Source organism: Salminus brasiliensis, chromosome 7, assembly GCF_030463535.1.
Source record: "Salminus brasiliensis chromosome 7, fSalBra1.hap2, whole genome shotgun sequence".
Lineage (NCBI taxonomy): Eukaryota > Metazoa > Chordata > Actinopteri > Characiformes > Bryconidae > Salminus > Salminus brasiliensis.
Window position 1 is genome coordinate 26,674,510 of NC_132884.1, and position 17,058 is coordinate 26,691,567.

The 17,058-nt window shown below is 38.8% G+C and overlaps 1 protein-coding gene across 4 annotated transcripts in view; it reads right to left on the reverse strand.

The window, feature by feature from the left end:
* brinp3a.2 (bone morphogenetic protein/retinoic acid inducible neural-specific 3a, tandem duplicate 2) overlaps window positions 1-17,058 on the reverse strand; it is a 38,689-nt gene that overhangs the window by 9,047 nt on the left and 12,584 nt on the right. For 2 of the 4 annotated variants that reach the window (XM_072684364.1, XM_072684365.1), the window contains exons 2-4: window positions 12,639-12,964; window positions 3,383-3,573; window positions 1,215-1,405 (exon numbers count right to left, since the gene is read on the reverse strand). In XM_072684364.1, the coding sequence (XP_072540465.1) occupies window positions 1,215-1,405; window positions 3,383-3,573; window positions 12,639-12,835 (579 nt within the window). In that variant the 5' untranslated portion in view covers window positions 12,836-12,964. Of the gene's footprint in view, window positions 1-1,214; window positions 1,406-3,382; window positions 3,574-12,638; window positions 12,965-13,965; window positions 14,552-14,575; window positions 14,589-17,058 lie in introns of those variants that run through there. The other 2 variants (XM_072684367.1, XM_072684366.1) reach the window with 2 other exon arrangements.

Consider the following 17,058-nt stretch of genomic DNA (forward strand, 5'->3'; position numbering starts at 1 on the left):
CAGGGTTACGCCTTCAGTGGCAGATTTGCAAGGTGGCAGGATTCTGGATTTGGGGAATTGTCAAATCATGAACAAAATGATTCCTCCTTCTCCAAAAAACAGCTTGAGTCATTTCGCATTAGACAAACACCCTGTGCAAAAGAATGTGGGTGGCATGTGTCTTGACTTTTTCAAGGGCCTTCCTGTTTTTTTATTTTATTTTATTTATTATTTTTTTGAGCCCCTGAGGCCCAGCGTGCCAGCTCACTAACAGGCTTTTCCTCAAAAATGAGTTGCTAAATTTCTCCTCCACAGAGCCCAGCAGGGAATGCCAGGAGCCTCATCTTGCACTCCAGTTTCATTCAATTTGGAATTCATACAGCAGAGCGGTTACTTCTGTTTGTCCCGTGAAATGCAGACATGGGTCAACGCCCCGTGGAAATGATGCGTGTGTCTGAGGCTGCTGCCGCTTCTGCGATTCATTCTCCTCCACTGATGGAGCTGCAACACCCTAGCTCGCAGGCTGCTCCCGTCACTCAACGAACACTTTGGCTTTTCTCACATGAAAGCGTGCCTCAGCGAGACTAGCAACCTTCAATGAGCAACAGACAAACACTCGCCGACAGCTGAGATCTGCTCTCCCAACTGTAATGAAAATGTCTAAGTTCCACAACAGTGGTGTGCTGAGGCAAGGCACTCCTGTATGTAATGAAATCGAGGGGATAATGAAGGTTTTGGCCCAGAATAGGAGCATCCCTCTTAGAGCTGCTGGGACAAAGTAAATGCAGCTGTTTGGAGAATATAGACAGCTTTGCTTGGCCAATTTGCTGGGCTGTAATATTGTAGTGGGCTGCAGGGGGAGAACATGTTTAATAAGCTAAAACCCCCTACAGTACATCAAATACTGTCAGAACAAATGTAATAAATGTGGATCTCTCACCGCTATAAATCAAATCCTTAATTGAGGCAGATAGTTGTTGAAATAGCTGAAATTTGTTTGGTCCATTTTAAAAGCAGAAAAGGCCATAGTACATAAGTTCATGTTATATGTGTTTTATAAGAACACACATTTTAAAACTATGTGGCAACGCCACAAAAGGACCATTTATGTAAAAGTATGTATTAATATATATATGCATTTTGCTGTGAGTCATACAAATACATGTGTTGGCCTGGCATGAGTGGTTGAGAGAAATGTGATATCTGCTCACTGTGAGACATGACTAATGGCCCACCTTGATGGCAGTGGAGGCGATCTGGAGGTGGTGCAGCTTGCGCAGTGTGCTCTCTCGGTCTATGAAGTAGGAGGCAGCCAGCTGGTGGAGCGCCTCCAGAGTCACAGCCGTGCTGTTGCTGGTGTAGTCGCTCACCTCTGCCTTCTTACTCAGCTTCCTCTTATCCACAAATATGGTGAGAGCCTCCTCTCCTGAATGAGTAAAGAGGAAATCACTGAAATTACCCAAGCTGACTATTACAACTCTTACTCAGGTCTGATGAGCAATTCTGCTTCATTTTCTTGTGAATGTGGTTTGGGTAAAAGCTTACATTATTTGTGTACTTGATCTTGAAAGGATAGCATTCGAAATTATAATCTAATAATTAAATAAATAATAATAAATATTATGCAATATATAGCTACAGGCTGCAGGTGCTACAGGCTATCATCTATGCTGGATTTCTGTTTGACAGAATAAGATCATACTTTGTGGTAAACAAAAAATGTTCAAACCCAATACAGGTCGAAATGAATGGGCACAGTGTAGTGTATGTATGTAACTGTTGAGTATTGTGAGTCTTTTGTAACTAGGTATCACTACTGACTTTTGTATTTGACAATTTTGGTAATACATAAAATCACTATTATGTTTGTATTAATATTATTTGTTTTTGTATTGTATTATACTTGTGTATTTTCATAGCAAATAAATGTTACTTCCCAATAAACAGATTTTGAAACATAATTTTATCATATAAATAAAATATATACATTTTTGAGTTAGTAGTCTGTCTAAATACAAAAACTCAAATTTTAACAGTATTCAGTGTTCAAGCATTTTGCCCTTGAATATACTTCTGCTATGTCTAAGCATGTGGTTGTAACAAATACACATCTGGTACTGTTAGCCATTTAATTATTGCATATACTTTACAGTTCCATTTAGCAGCTGCAATAAATACTAACTTAAGTGTGAAGAATACACAGAAGTGCACTTGCTCACAAAGGATGCTCCCTAAATAAAAACTTGGGACATTGTATTTTTGCAATGTCTCTATTACTACAGTATTTCCTTTTTCATTTGTCTCTAAACGGCAGCTGATGCTATCTCCATTATGTGATTCTCACATCAATCATTATTGTATTATTTACCTCATGAAGGCCATAAGCTACGGTCTAGACTCATACATTAAATTTCTATCTAAGAAATATCTTTGGCACAAGGCATAGATACAGCTCTTCATTTTCACATTCTCTGGCATAGTATTGTTTGTTTTACCGGAGCAAAGGAGGTCACATCAGTTGCAAACCTCCATGAGTTTTGTATTACATGGAGCCACTTGTAAGTGCAACCTCTGGCAGGCTGAGAATTGAGAGTAGTAATCGACAAGTATGGCTTTTGCAAAGGAATCCTATTTCAGACATGATCCTAGGCTTTTTTCTTACCAAAATAATCATGTCACTGTTATACTGAAACTATCTTGCTGCACCTGCCTCCCACTTACCGCTATACACTGGAGTAAATATAGGGCCATGGGATTCAGTGCTTGTCACCAGCCATTTTCACTGGTTTGACATACTACCAATTGCAGTAGAAATATGCGTGAGCGCTGTCTATTCTATATAGGGGTAAGACAGCTTTTGTTGTTTTGCAACAGAAACTTGCATATACATCAGATGCTGCTCAAACCAGCTTAAAACTCTCATTTATAAAAATTCTCATTATAAAATATTGTAAGAATGTTTAAAGACTTTGACCTTTAAGTAATCAAAACAGAACTTATCTTTTTATACTAACAAAATATATTATTTAATAAGGAGAATTGATCTATTTATTCTCCACCCACAATATGTCTTAACAGCATGGCATTTTACATAGATATAATTTAAAAATAATAACACACTCTAAATTTGTATTTGTAACAAACTCTAAACTGTATTTTCAAAAAATCTTATAATTATAATTATAATGAATGTTAATGTAACAGGAATTCTGACCATTCCTGTTATCATACATTATCATTGTGAGATATTGTAAAGGGCAACTGTTGTTTCCAAATTGTGTATCAATAAATAAATATCCAAACATTGGTATAGGTAATACACATATTTTTCTCACTTGATATTTTATGCAGTCTACATTTCATATAACAAGCAAAGCAGCACAATACTGTACAATATGGCTACCTCCTAGTGTGGCTGAGAGGAGAAAATGAGTCCCATATTTCTTGATCAGGTTGTCAGTAATTAGCTGGGCGGAGGGTCTGCGCCCCAGGAGTCGAATGTTCCGAATAAATTCGGGGGTGAGAGGTAAAGGGGAGTCCAGGAAATCCCTCCGCTCCACAGCCAGGTTATTCACTTTCCAGCGGCCAAACTCCCTGCAAGAGGATCACACATACAGTAAACAAGTCTGGCTCTAATGATCTGTTTTTATTAAGACACCACAGCTCCTGCAAGGGAGCAGGAACATGTGAGTGGAACAGGGCAGATATAATTGGAGCCAGGACTGCATCATTAGTCTTAAATTCTAAGAGCAGGTTGCATTTGGAAGATGAATACCGCACAGAGGGAATCGACTCAGAAGTTGCTGCTGACAGGTGCTAGGTTTGATAAACACATCATAGCCAAAATCCGCACTGACAGGAAGACCAGCAGAAGCCTGCCCAGTGGTGACACCCACTGTGTTTTATAGTGGTAAAAATAAAGATGAAATATTGCTTAAATTTCCCAGAAATTCCTTAAAGAAAAAAATAAGAGCCATGGCTCCGTTTTCCGAAATGGTCATCATAGATTTTCTTTGACAGGAATATCCACAGAGAAACCAATTAGCTATTTTTACTCTGAAATAGGTATCCTTTGTTGGACTACCTGTGACAGGAATGATTTTGCAACTTTCAGAAGTCAATTCTTATTAGAGCCTGCATCAAATTGTTTGCATACAGATACAATTTGCACACAGTTTGGGGCAATAAAATAGGCAGACCTTACTGTCACCACCTCCATTAGCATTTTCTTCCTTATTACTCCCTCTCACCTCTTCACTTCATCGTGTGCCTTTGAAAGCAGTCACCCACAAATCAAAGAAAATACTACCATGCACAGAGGGCTTTGCTGATAAAACCTTCCCACTGTGAAACTCTCAGAAAATCCCTTGGACGAGTCGTCAATGATAGCATGTTCCCTCTTGCCTTTAGTCGTCTGAGAAATGGTGGGCAACCTCATAGTCGGGTGATGGATGGAGCTGGTGTGGCCTTTTGAGAGGAGATCTATCACATTAAATCAGAAGTAATGACAGAGGCCTCCGGACCAGATGTTTGATTGATTCATTCCAGAAAATGCATTTAATTCCATCTGCTGTTTTGCAATTCATAAGAGGTAATAGGGAATTATGTGAAAATTACGTTAGAAATAAAGCACACACTATGGCTCACTGTATAGATCAAGCTGTTTTTGTTGGACATGAGTCAGACATCATTTTCAGTAATTTCATGAGCTGTAAATTTATCCGCTGTTAAACACTCAATATACCTGGCATAAGCCATTACATCGGTCAGGATGGGAAACTGCTGGCTTTGTGAAATTCAATAATTTATCTCAATTTCACATGGATAAGCCACACCCTCAGCAGGCCTGGCGGATGTGGTGTGGGAGCCGTTAGTGAGCGAGCCCTCAGCAGTTCAAAGGTTTCCTAGAACAGGGAGGTAGAAGGAGAAAATCCTCCCTGTCATTCTGTTCCTCAGTTACCACTGAGCATGATAAGCTTGCCTTGTCTTATCTTAAACCCTCACGAGGCCTTATGGCACTGACCCCAGCAGGGAGAGAAAGCAGTTTATTGGCTACGCTGTGAGCTTCTTCCTGGAGCTCTGGATGAGCTACATGAGGTAGTTCTTATCATAAATATCATCAGTCTCAACCTCTGTGCAAAACATACAACTGCTGCGGCCTTATACACTAATAAAAGCTGCTGAATGTTCTAGGCAGAAGCTTCATTTGGAACTCAACCATTACAAAGCCACAATTAAAAAGGCCGCACATCACATTTATTACAAGATCTATTGAAAGGGAATAGACCAAAAGTGGTTATTCAACAGCATCGCTCTAAAGAGCCCTTTTTGCCGGAGTGCATTTCCTAAACTCACGATTTTTAATGCCTTTATGCCGCAGAGAAGTGTTTTGCTATTTTTTTGGTGATTTTCTAGCAAGGCATGCTGTTGCAGCAAAAGAAAAATGCATCAAATAAAGCACTAAGAGCTTAGAGTTCAGTTTTGTCCCTTTCTTGAGAGGAGAAAGATTAAAAAAGATTAAGAAACTTGAGCAAGTGTCATAAAAAAAGAGGTAGCGTTTTACGACATGACCTTTTAAAAGCAATTTGAAACTAAATTCCCCACTTATTTTATCTGGAACTGCAGATATTTTATCTCTGTGTGCATCGGTGTCTATGGCAACAGTCCTTTGGCAGCGGGTCAATTAAGCAGGTGGCGCACTGAAACCTCATCTTTGTCTGTTATGGACATTGCATCTTTCTCCAGCAAACACTCTTCATGGCGAATCTCCTCAAACAAGAAGGGCCATTTCTGAGAAAGAGCTCATTAAAATTCTTTCAAATTCAATCAAGAGGAAAGGTGGAAAATTGAAGGAGGGGTGAGATGGTGCACTTTCATTACCCGGACATTGCTATTACACACCACTGTAACTACTTCTGGTAATTCATCTTCTCCATGTCATTGAAGATTATTAAAATTTGGCAGAACAACAACGCAGCGCTTGGAGAAAAATGCCGGCATCGAAAATAATATTGTCACTTTTAATCTTTCCAGGTCTGTTTTGGGCCGAAATTATTTGTTATGGGCAAGTGAAGGGAGCAGAGAGGCGGTTTGAGTTAAAACACTGTGCTCAGAGAATATGCCTTAGAAACAAAGAGGAATCTACAGTGGCACTGAGAAATCACGTCTTTGCATTTCATAAGCACAACATGACACTCCTCATACAGAGACACTAAGCTAAGTAATACCATTATCATGTACTCCATTCTGCTTCATCTGGCCACAGTTCGCACACACAGAAATGGGCTGACACACAGAGAGATCAAGCAAATAATTTGGGATTTGACTGTCTTTGATTGCCTGTCTCAATGCCAGCAGGCGACAGCCCTGTCATGCAATGCTCTCGTTGGGAATTTTCTGGTGTTTCAAACCCAAATATCAATGCCAATCTGCGAAACCTTTATTTTTGAAGTGTGAACAGAGTTCAGCTAATAACAGCACTTGCTTGCTCTGCGGATTATCACTATCTTATGTTCCTTTAGCATACTGCTAGATATAAATCTTACCAATCTGTGTGGATATTGAGCATGACTAATACAAATTTGACTTTTGGAAGGATAAAATACAGCTGGTGCCCATGAGGGTCCTGCATGCTCGTCTAATATCACTATTGAATCAAGGAGTGATTGCAGTCTTCCCTGTTGCTACCCCAGCATTGCAACTAACAGTAACCTCTCAAGGGAATTGTGATAATGCAGAGTAATACGTATTAAGAACCCTCTAATCACTTGGTCATGTGACGAGGCTATTAATCTTGTAAAGTATGCAATGAAAATCTAATGTACAGTGGTTGCCAGTATGCAAAAGGAAAAGAAAATCAAAAAGCTTTAATGGTGAGCCAATCGCAGGCACCGTAAAGTAGCTCCCACAAATCCATAGCTGTCAACTGAAGCTGCTGTGGCTGGTGGAATATTCAATATCCGTCCCTGTGATGAAGGATGTGATTTATGATGTGTTGGCACTAATTTAGGTGCCAAAGTATATGTTCGTGTTCTAACAAATCATCCTTTTCACCAAGTGCAAGTCAACAGATTTTTTTATGCTCTCATAGCACAATATTCATGTTGTTGCACGGCTCAGATATGTACAATGCATTATGTGAAAGACAATAAAACTGAATGCAGACAGTAATCAATACTTTAAGTTATTAGACCGGATGATATTAGCATATGCTAGTCAGGATTTGCTAAAATATTTTGCCATATACTTAATTATAGGGGAACACTTTATTTGAATAGTGCACTTATGATTTGTTGTAGATGTTTTGCAGATATTTAACTTATATTATACTATACGTTCAACTGAATACCTACACTTAACCCTTACCAGGGTCCTAAACCTATTCCTGGTTCTAGATATGACCTATGAGATCCAACCTTTTCACCAGATGCTTGACTGCTAACAATGTGAGACTCTGTACATAATCTTTAAGGAGTGTTAAGTGCTCTATCAAAATTAAGGGAGACCAACTATAGCAATGTAAATTTACATGGGCTAGTACTTTCAAATTTGATAAGCATTAATCCAATCCAGATTTCTCTGTCGTTGCATATCTGTTTCCACCAATATCACACAAGTGGAAAACGTAATTGTCCTAAATACACCTGAAATCAAATGCTCCTATAAATGCAGATCACTCTTTCAGGTCTTTCACATAGCTCTGGAAATCATTCAGTGACTCCAGAGGGCTTTCAAGAATTAACTGCCTATTTAAAGTCCTACCAAAGCATCTCAATGAGGTTCAGGTTAGGACTTTGACCAAATCACTCTAGAACCTTAACCTTAACCTTTTTTTTCTTCATTCATTTAGAAGTGGAATTGCTCTAGTACTTCGGACTACTTATTGTCTTGCTGCATAACCTAACTCCATTTAAACGTCAGATCGTGCACTGATGACTGAACATATTCTGGCAGAATTCATGGTTTCATCAATTATGGTGAGTCACCCAGGCCCTGAAGCAGTAAAGTATCCCCTTAATAGGACATTCCTCCCACCATGTTTGACTGTTGGTATGATGCTGTTATTGTGCAATGCTAATGTGTTAGCTTCACACCAGATACAACAAACTTCCAAAAAGTTAAATTTCTCATCAGTCCACAGGTTTGCTGGAGTCTGAGAGAATTAGACATGAATTTGACCTTTCCAAATTTTTGTATTTCAAAGAAATGTATTCAGGAATTTTATTTGATTTCAGCATTGTGTGCTGTTTATTTCAACATTTTCGCTGTCTTGTATGGATTTTTCTGAAACAATTAAGTGTGAGAGTTAAGCCAATATAAAAGTAAAGATTGAGAGCAAACATGTACGGCACTATGTACACTTGTACTTGTACAATTGTGTACAAGTATGTAGTGTTCGTAAGTGTGTTCAGTCCTTTTGTGCTCTTGTGTCTCTGTTGTACTTTAATGTTGATCAGTGATTATGATCATGAATGCTTGTGCATTAAGTTTTTAAGCCCCGGGGCTTTGTCTTTGAGTTTTTGTGTGCAAAATGCCATGCATTTCAATGAGATTTGCAGCATCAGGTGAATTTTATGAATTTTGCCTGCAAATTTTTGTGTCAAATTCAACTTTTGTGTACTTTGACACAACAATTTGCATCCCAGACCAATAGCACTACGGCTCTAGCTCTGTACTGTCTCGGCTCTGTCTAAGCTAACATTGATTGTTGTGGCTTCAAAACAGGAGATATTATACAAATCTTTTTGTGATTGTCGGATTACAAAACACAACACAAGCGAGAGCATGGTACACAGTCAGTCAGGCAGTGGGATTAGATGGCAATTATCTTTTCTTCTGGTGTAATTTAGTAGTTTTGATAGCACGTTAGCTGGTTTGTAAAACAGCAGAACCAAAATGAAGCACTGTTTACACTGCTAATTTCCAGCCCCACTCGCAGCCATGGCCATTTTACGAGGTGATGCAAAATGCAAAAACCCGGTGTGGCCGAGGATTTCTGCTTAAAAATAAGACATATTCAATGAGATCGTAACAGGATTCAAGATCCATAATTGTTTTTCTTTACAAATAAATTCACATATACTTTACAATTTACAATTTACAATTACTGTATTGCATTAAATCATATTATGTTACATATTTAATGCTCTTGCCTAATGTTTAAAGCATTCAATGTACTGCATTAAAGATTAGAGTTATGGGTATCATCATGATGGTAGAATAGATTCACCATTAGTCACCAATGTTCATTTACCTTTTGAAAGGCAATAATCATATAAGTAAATTAGGAAACAAGTGCAGATACAAAGCAGTGCATACATACAAAGCACGTAAGTGCACTTATTTGAGCACATTTATCCGTATGCTGTAGCAGCATTCTAACAATCAAAGAGTTAAATAATTGAGTGACTTTTTGATATTTTTTTTATTCATCCTTAAGGGAAAATGTTGATTAGTCACAAAATTTAAACAAACCATTAGTTCACAAATTAGTTCACAAATAATACATTGACAAAAGGAGAGCACTGCAGCATACACAAAAGGAAGCGTGGAAATGCTTGCATGAATTCTACTTTTGGCCTAAGGCCGTGTGCATGGAAGAAGCTTTTAAAGCAAATAATAAAGTTCTCTTACCATTAGGGGAAACTCTACATAAAGATCCTGAAATCATACCTGACATACCATGTTATTGTTCATTACCTTTTTGGACTTTCGACTACGACTTTCTCTGTGCACAAGGGCACCTGAACAACCTGCCATTGAAAGTAAGGGATATTAGATCCTGCAGTCCTCTGTAGTACTTTATTGAACTTTAATGAACTATACTGGGTTTGACCCTGAGTTGGTGAAGTGAGGTTATCAGTGTGGTGCCACTGTTGATTTACACAGCACACACAAGATTTCTGAGTCTTTTTGAAGCTTTATTTTTTTGTTGAATAACATGAAACATTTATTTTACTATATAATTATAATACTTAATTTATATCATTTATAATTGATTTAATTTGGTTTCTTTTCTAATATATCTCAGAAACCTTTAATGTATTTCCAAAGAAAATGTGTTCTTTCAAGTTTCTCCTACAAATCTTTTGTGAAAGTCTGCTTTATCATTGTGGACAAAGAAAAAAAAGTTTCAGCTACATAAAACAAAACCTTAAACCTCACTTAAAATGCTATTGTTACAATGTCAGGAATCTCCAAGTCTGGCTGTAGTATTGTTCTGGCTTAATCAGATTTTTAGTTTTACCAGCTTTAACATTATGCAGATGTTCTTTAAATAAGCTCTTGACATTCACACACATATTAAAAAAATGGTTTCTTACATATCTACTCTTCTATGACAAGGGTATCCAATCATGGTTAAATTCAACACATCTGGCTTTATTACCTGACTCAGGTGTGTTAGTTCAGATTTTAAATCTTGCAAAGCATTTTAAATCTCTACTATGCTTTTTTGGTTTTCTGATTTCAGCAAGACAGCTTTTCTGCGGTTTGAATATTTGAATCCTCGTACAATCAGAAACTCCCTTTCAGGGAGGTCTTATATTTGTCCCATTTTGTCTCCAAAATTCTACCTTAAGCATGGAGAGCTAAAGCTTTAAACAGATATTTAGGTGGCATATTTGTCACATTGTTTCTTGTAGCTTTACAGTTCCTGCTTCAGTAAGGATTTGAATTTAAAGCCTCTTTGAATATTACTGGAAAAGCCTATTACCCTGTTAACGGACGTTATCTGCTCACCAGGTTTGCCTGTACTATTGTCATGTTCTGTTCGTGTTGTAGTTGATACAAAAGTGCAGCTATGTTGTTAAATATAGCAGTACACATCAATAAGCTAATATATGTGAATAGTGAGTTATGGTTCACCCTGTGTGCTGACCCTACAATCTTCTGACCCTGCAAATCAGATTCGGTGACTCGAAACCTTATACTTGGTCTCAGAAACAGACTGAAGGAACAGATTTACACTGCAGTGCCAATAAATCCTAAGCTTATTCTAAGTTGGAGCTAAAATCTGCAGGGAGGTAGACCACTACGACCAGGATTGGGGCAACCCTGTTTTATGGCATTGCTCCGAATAACCCATTCTGGCAAAAAGTAAATCATAATTATAGTAATCCTGAATTAAAGTAACACTACCCTGCATATTGTGGTGCATTTGTGCTCCCAACACTCCCAGACTTGAGTCATCAGCTAATTAACAAGCCCTTTATGAGGTTAAATCGGTGTGGGGAGCAGGGAAACATACACACACACATACACACACACCCAAAGTGTGCAGTGCAGTAGAACTTCAGGAATAAGACCAAAAAGCAGTTTTCTAGTGGATCATGCCTTAATGGCATCTGACTTCCACAGACAACACTTCTCAGGGGTCCGGGTGATTATCTGCCAACACAACTGTCAAACATGCTGCTTCTGCGGAACAAATAACTTCAGGGGAAACATTTAACTACCCATATAATAATTAACTTGAATGTGCTGTGGGAGATAATTATGGCTCAGTATGAAACCAAATGTTTGAATCCAAAGGAATCCAAAAAGTTAACATTCACTGAAAAAGTGCTACATTTCATTTACTTGGCTCAGATGTTACACATGCTATATTACATCATTTCTTTTTTTCTTTTTATTTTAGTTACTGTTGATGTAATGTACTTAAATTACATGTAATGTACCTTAATTACAGGTCCATATGCCCGATACCCTATTATCATGCCCTTTCAGACATCAGTCAAATCGCACTCTTTGCCCATGATGATTGCTGTGCACTCAGCTACAACTGACTGCTGTGCTCGCTTTTTTTACGTGGCATCTGTGGCATCCTGGGTCGAGTTCATTCCAAATCTGGTGTGGTCACGAAATTCTGATATGACTGTGATAGTGGATGAAGGGTAGTCGCACCTTCTAAACATTAACACATTAAGTGCCTCCCAATGGCACTGTGGGGCCCCACAGGCCATTGATGGCAGAGGGGAATGATGACTCCAGCGAGTGGTACAGAGCGATCAACATGCCACAGTGGACCAGTTAACCTCCATAACAAACACCTTCTAACATCGAATACAGTCCATGCCATGATGTCTCGCTAGTGTCACCTGGGCTGAGCGTAATTATTCCCACTATTAGTAAAAAGAATATATTAACCTTTATATTTATGCATTATATGCATTATAATATGACCATATAATCTGTATTGTAATATGTCCACTTTAGCCCTGTTGCTGAACGCTTCAGTTTATTGGCATGCATACATTGCTCAGAAAATAATGACTCTTCTGAAGTCTGCCAGACTGTGATTACATTGTTAACTGAATAATTGCAATGTTGTATTGACACTTGACACACTGAATATTCTGACTAAAGTTAACTGAATATAAAAAAAGCAAACCATTAGAGGCAATGAGAAGAGCAGTCAGTACTTCTGATTTCCATTGCAGCCTCACCTCAAGCTGGCCCAGAGCATCTTCCACCACCTGACCAGGCTCACACGGCTGTAAGAATACTAAAAAGAGCCTGGAACATACCTAAAGATATTCATTAAACTACAGAAAATTTCTTTTCTGCAAACTGAGTGGCACTGGTCAGGGAAGACACCCTTTAAAACGATGAACATTTTTTTTTTTGATGACCAGACATAAAATACATCAGTCTCTCACCTGTAAATCTTGTATCGGGTGGAAAAACCTTGGCGGTTCCTCTCCACAAAGTCAGTGTACTCCTGGGAGTGGTGGAAGGGTCCCTTATCTGATAGAAGCCAGTCCAGGGGCCCAGCGGGACCATCCTCAGCCAGACTGGCAAAAGCAGCCAGCCAGCAGTGGAGGCCCAGAGACAGCAACAGCTCCCATAGAGCCATGAGGGGGCCAAGCACCGCAGGCTTCAGCAGCACAGACACTAAGGCAACAGCACACTCCACCACTCAGCAATGCAGATCAGCATGGCCACCTGTCCCCACAAACATCTGGATAAAGGACAGAATGTACACCTACATGAACACACAAACACACAGACACACAAGCAAAGACACACACAGACAAAGACATACACACACACCCACACAGAGAGAGAGAGAGAGAGAGAGAGAGAGAGAGAGAGACAGACACGCAGGTTTGTTTTTGTACAATATAAAGATATGGAGTCACAGACACAGTATGTCCTATATATATTATACTGGTTGCTGTCAGAACACAATCTTTAAAATAGTAACTGCTCAGGAGAAGGAAAAAAACAAGCATTCTTAACTTTCCATTTAACTTTTAACACAATTTCCCATTTTCCCATTTCTGTCGGTCCATTCATCATGAAAAAGCGATAAGACAAATAAAAAGGCCTGTCACACTACATATTAAGTCTTTAATAAATGTGTAGTTACACATTAACAATCCATGCAATAACAATGTAACTATTGGTGATGAATTCACTGTTGCAGATTGTTGTTGAATTGCAGTAGTACCATGTAAATACATGTGTATCAACATCAGATTTCATCTCATCTTCCAACCTGCAACAAGAATGGGGGGGACAGTGGTGGCTCAGTGGTTAGGGTTGTGGGTTTGATTCCCGGGCTCGGCAAGCTGCCACTGTTGGGCCCTTGAGCAAGGCCCTTTATCCTCTGTGCTCCCCGGGCGCTGGAGTTGGCTGCCCACCGCTCTGGGTGTGTGTGTACTCACTCCCCCTAGTGTGTTCACTACTACATATGGGTTAAATGCGGAGGACACATTTCGCTGTACTTTGTACAGTGACAAATACATGCACCTTCACCTTTACCTTAAACCTAATTCACATGAGAAAGATTATGCTGTCAGAACTACTGCAACACACTTTTTGCACACAATTAAAATTTTAAAGTTAATACAGTGTTGTATTACTGCAATCCATCTGTAACAGTGAATGGATCACCACTGTTATTACAAGGCTAATTGATGTGTAACTACACAGTTATTAGACACATTGTGGTTGGTGTGGCGCAACAGATAACACCACTACCTGCCACTGAGCTACCACACCATGTTGGAGACTGGGGTTCGATTCCCGGCCTGGGTGACTATGCTGCACTACACCAATAAGAGTCCTTGGGCAAGACTCCTAACACTCCATTGGCCATCCTCTGTAATAAAAGTAACCTTGTAAGTCGCTCTGGATAAGAGCGTCAGCTAAATGCCATATATGTAAATGCAAATGTACATTTAAAAGTAAAATGAAAATGATTTGTATAGCGCTTTTTACAACTGGCATTTTCACAAAGCAACTTTACAGAATCAGTAAACAGTAAGAGGACAAGAGATCAACAAGCCATAAAAAAAACACGTGGGACCAAAAGGTCATGAGGTTTTGGGATAGAGACTACATATATATATACGTAAGTATTGATGAGCAAAACATTTTTAAGCCAAATTCTAAACCTAATCCTAACCCTAAGATTAATAACAAAATAGTAACCAGCCATTTTAGTAAAAAAACAAAAAAACAAAAAAACTGTAGCTTCTGTTTTCCAAAGTTAAGAGCTTTTTGTTGGACTTGGCATTGTACATTACCACCTTTTTTCTCTGGCTTTCCTACAAACTGAAAACACACACCCACCCCCACCCCCACATACCAAGCAATTAGCAGGAAACTCTCCTGCCTCCTTAAGGCCATGAAAACTTCATCAGGACCGCTGAGATATCTCGTGAAGACTGAGCGAAGAGCGCAGGAAAATTATCCATTATGGGAATAGTCTACTAATTGTCTGAAAGTGAGAAGAATAAGTATTCACTTAAAATTTTAATGACCGTTCATTTTTTTTTCTTCTTCCAGAGAGCACATTGATACTAGATTAACAACGAAAATATGAAGTAATAGCAACCATCTCAGCAGTGAAAAAAGGTGTAAGCCTTGTGCCAGCTTCCACTGCAGGATTATGTCATTACATCACATCCACCAAAATGACACCACTTACATTACATTTCTAAAAATGAGCCCATCTGCAACAAAGTAATACACATGGTTCTAGCAAACTGTGGACTGCTTCAAACATTGATGCTACGACCCGCTACAATGACAAACAAATAATTGCTACATTTTCACCACCTCTGCCTAATCCAGCCTCGCTCTCTCTTGCTGCTCTACCTCTTGTTCTGGTCCTGCTATTATTTCCATATTTTTTACCAAGTGCTGTCAATCATTTCCTGCAGCCGTGACTGAAGCAGATGTTGGAAAAGCGTCTCATTACTGTATTATGATGACAATCTGCCAACTGATGTCTGCCATGTGACCAGATGTGTGGGCGGCTCTCAAAAAACATCTCTCTGGTGTGGTGTAGCATGTATGAGGATACATACAGTGTTTATTAAAAGCATTAAATCTACAAACAGGGTCTTTTTGGGGTTTTTTTTAGCAGAGTTATTCACATTGCTCTAGGCATGATAAATTCCATATGTTTCAAAGTGGACTGAATAAATGAGTAGCCGATTCTGGCATTTTGGAATGCCTGTTATTCATTCAGGGGGTTAGTGTTTTGTAAGCTTATTTAATTGATGTTGACTAGGCTAGCATTCATTTACATGTAATTTAGAGCTGAAAGCTTCATGATTATAGGGCTTTTAACTATAGCTAAGCACTAAGTGGTTTGTGCCACAGAATATATCACAAATGGACCAAATAGGATAGGGTGCATCAATGCTTGGGTTTCAGCATTAAGACCATCATTAACAGTATAATCCCTGAGAGTACTATTATGACCACATTTCAATACAAAGAAAAAAAGAACGCATGGTAATAACACTGCAAAACCTGTTAATTCAATACAAACAAATGCTCTAACCAGAAATTCAAACTGCGCCAAAGATATGCAGATGTGTGGCTGCACATTAGTCTTCAGCTCTTTCCCTTCATGCTTACTGGTGACTCCTTTTGCACGAATCCATCTCCAAAAGAAACCCCACAATGTAATCGACTGATAAGCAGATCCATAACAGACTGAACACTGTTCCAATCTGGGCTACAATGCTTCCGCTGTGATTACACCAGATTTAAAAGCCGGCCTTTTTGCTGCATGACATCTAATTCTTCAACGTAGACGTCCGTACTCTTCCATGCATAACGATGAGCTGGCTCCAGTGGAACACAACAACCTCTCAGCAGGGATCCAACAACGCAACACACTTCAATGCTACGGTGAGCCGCTGAATAAGGGGGCCTTTCAAATGCCAGCTACCTCTGCATTTCAACAACCACTTGTTCTGGCTTACTGCTCCTCTGTCTTATGCAGCAATCCAGTGTCCCTCTGCTCTAGTGCCAAATCACTGTTTACATGTTGCTCCCAAGAGCTCAGCATTGTTATTCCATTTTAAGCTTTTACTTGCATTTTTAATGGTTTCTAAATGTTAGTCCTATTGAGGATTTAGCAACGCCTCTGGAGAAATGTGGGTATGTGTCAGTATTTTTAAAAGCACAGGTAGAAAATAAGTCCTGACTCATATTATATATCAGATTTACAGCATGATTACATCTACATATAATTCCTATGTACTGGATTCAGAAGATTTTTTCTTATAATGCATTCTGGTACAGATTACTGACTACCTACTAACTACTGCATTAAAATGTAGTCTATAAACCAATGAACCATTGTAGCCTCCAACCCTCCTCCTGGAGAATAACCTTCCTGCAAGTTTCAACTCCAACCCAAATCTAACATAGTTCAACCAATCAAAGACTTCTGAAGCCAATAATTAGCTGGAGATGTTGGGGGTGATTAGGGTTAGATCCAAACTCTGCAGAAAGGTGTTTTTCCAGAACCAGATTTGGATACCAGTGCTGTAAACTAATACTAAATATTAGTATACTAAAGTAATCTGATTCCATTTCATTTAATTTATTAAGACTTAATAAATTAAGACTTAATTTATTAAGTATTTGCATGTAGTTTACAATCTAAACTATATATATACCATGGAACCACAGAGAAAGTGGCAACAGCTGACATTACATCTCAAATAACTGGTAACGGATCTCACATTTCAAGTATTAATCAATGTGGAGTGATATATAGAAACATTGAAAACACAAATATGACTCTTTTTATGGTGTAAGGTGTAT